This window comes from Nestor notabilis, unplaced genomic scaffold (genome assembly GCF_000696875.1).
Source record: "Nestor notabilis isolate BGI_N333 unplaced genomic scaffold, ASM69687v1 scaffold260, whole genome shotgun sequence".
NCBI classification, from domain to species: Eukaryota; Metazoa; Chordata; class Aves; order Psittaciformes; family Psittacidae; genus Nestor; species Nestor notabilis.
In genome coordinates this window covers 53,198-55,237 of record NW_009910418.1, presented here as the reverse complement: position 1 = coordinate 55,237, position 2,040 = coordinate 53,198, and the positions used below count along the sequence as shown (strand labels likewise).

General features: G+C 47.2%; 1 protein-coding gene across 3 annotated transcripts in view; it reads right to left on the bottom strand.

Moving 5' to 3' along the window:
* Positions 1–257: 257 nt before the first annotated feature.
* TAX1BP1 (Tax1 (human T-cell leukemia virus type I) binding protein 1) overlaps positions 258–2,040 on the bottom strand; it is a 52,615-nt gene continuing 50,832 nt past the window's right edge. For all 3 annotated transcript variants that reach the window (XM_010009824.1, XM_010009831.1, XM_010009839.1), the window contains 2 exons: positions 1,230–1,315; positions 258–604 (listed from right to left, as the gene is read on the bottom strand). In XM_010009824.1, the coding sequence (XP_010008126.1) occupies positions 403–604; positions 1,230–1,315 (288 nt within the window). In that variant the 3' untranslated portion in view covers positions 258–402. The remainder of the gene's footprint in view (positions 605–1,229; positions 1,316–2,040) is intronic.

Below are 2,040 nucleotides of genomic sequence, written 5' to 3'. Positions count from 1 at the left end.
TAATGGTGCTTCAGTTACCATGGTCAAAAGAAACCACTGACAGTTTGGTGACTATTTTTTTTACTGAGCTGAAGAGCATCATGAAGCCAGTCTCGTTTTTTCTGAGGCTAAATCATTCCCGTGTCGTTACAAACTCTGCTAAATAGGGGAATAAAGAGCTACAGACAAAACATGGGGGGGTGTGGGGTTATTTAGTATTGTGTTAGGTAGAGAGAGAAGATACCCCAACAGCAGCTCACAGCCCCCATCTATCCCAGCTCCCCTTAGAGTGTATCTATCTATCTGCTTTGACTCAGACGTTTGCCCTGTTACAGAAAAGCTGCACTGGTTTTGCTCCATAGATGGACTACTCGGGGCGGGGGGGGTGGGGGGTGTTAAAGCTACACTGCAAAACACGAGTATTTAGTCGAAATTCAGTACGTTCTGATCGAAGTGCGTCTGGACGTGCCGCTCGAAGCCCTGCTGGTCGTAGTCAGGTGGGAACTGCTCGCTGCACATGGGGCACACCTTCCAGTGGCTCTCCACGTGTTCCTCGAACTTGCTCTGGTCGTAGTTGGGTGGAAACATCACATCACAGAGAGGGCACTTCTTGTGGACGTGAAAGCTGCGCGGGGAGGCGGAGGGAGAAAAGGACACGGTTACTTCATCTGTTACTGCAAAATAAAACACAGAAGCAGGATCCTGCTGCTGCCAACGTGAAGAGCTTTACTAGAATCCTGCATTTGAGCAGACTTTGTACCTAAGCAAGTATCACACTGTTAAGTTAAATGTCTTTGCTGAAAGTCCTCCGTGCAGTTCCAGTAGTTTTACACAGGAATTCCAGAATAACCTGGCATTTTAAAAGCGACACAATTTTGACCCAATTCCAGCTACTGCTGAATACAAATCTATTGAATGTCTTAGTGGCCAAGCAGTTTCATGGGAAACCACTCTCCCTGCCCATAAATGCTCGCTCTTAGCAAACATAACACTTTATAAAAGCTCTAAACTTGGGTTCACAATTAGGTTGGAAAGAAACAGAAGTTATTCATTCATTTACTACAGAAGTTACCTAAATTCTGTCAAAACAAGGTACAGCACAAGCAGCCTCACAGCATATTCTCTGATAGTTGTAACCCAAATGTGCATTGAAAATGTTTTTCATCTCCATCCCCTCCATTGAGCAAAACAAAAAGGATCCAGTTACGGAGGAGCCCACCCATGCCATTAAACACAAGGATAACATTTACCTGGAATCAAAGCAGAAACCCGTTCCCCGTTCATGCACGAGAAGACTTGGGGGATCAGGAGCAGAAGGTGCACTGTTGTCATCATCCTAGTAAAAAAAAAATAAAATGTATTTTAAATAACACCCCCTAGAAACTGTTTTTTTTTTCCTCCTCCCTGTTATCAAACATAAACACAGATGAAATTTACCTTTCCTTTTACCATCTCTGCAGCATCAGTTTTACTTTGCTGTATAAATGGGGGATGTGGTTAATGGATGTGAAAAGCCAAACCCAGGCTGCCTTTTGCCAGGTACCCAGAGCAGAGACCGGTGCTGGCAGAGCCCGAATGCTGCAGCTCACAGGGCAGCTACGGGAATGGAGGTCACCTCGCTGCAGACCCCAGGGCTAAAGTGCAGCAGGAAAACCTGCGTTGAACTGAACACAGGGCACCGGGCTACAAACCGATCACATGGAGAACCCCCGCTGCAGCTCTGGGGGCCCCAACATAAGAAGGACATGCTCAGGACAGTCAGAGGGCTGCAGCACCTCTCCTGTGGAGACAGGCTGAGAGAGTTGGGTTTATTCAGCCTGGAAACGAGAAGGTTCTGGGGAGATCTGAGAGCAGCTTCCAGTGCCTAAAGGGGGCCTACTAGAAATCTGGAGAGGAGCTTTCTACAAGGGCATGTAGAGACAGGACAAGGGGGAATGGCTTTAATCTGAAAGAGGGGAGATTTAGATTAGACATTAGGAAAAAATTCTTCCCTGTGAGGGTGCTGAGGCGCTGGCACAGGTTGCCCAGAGAAGCTGTGGCTGCCCCATCCCTGGCAGTGTT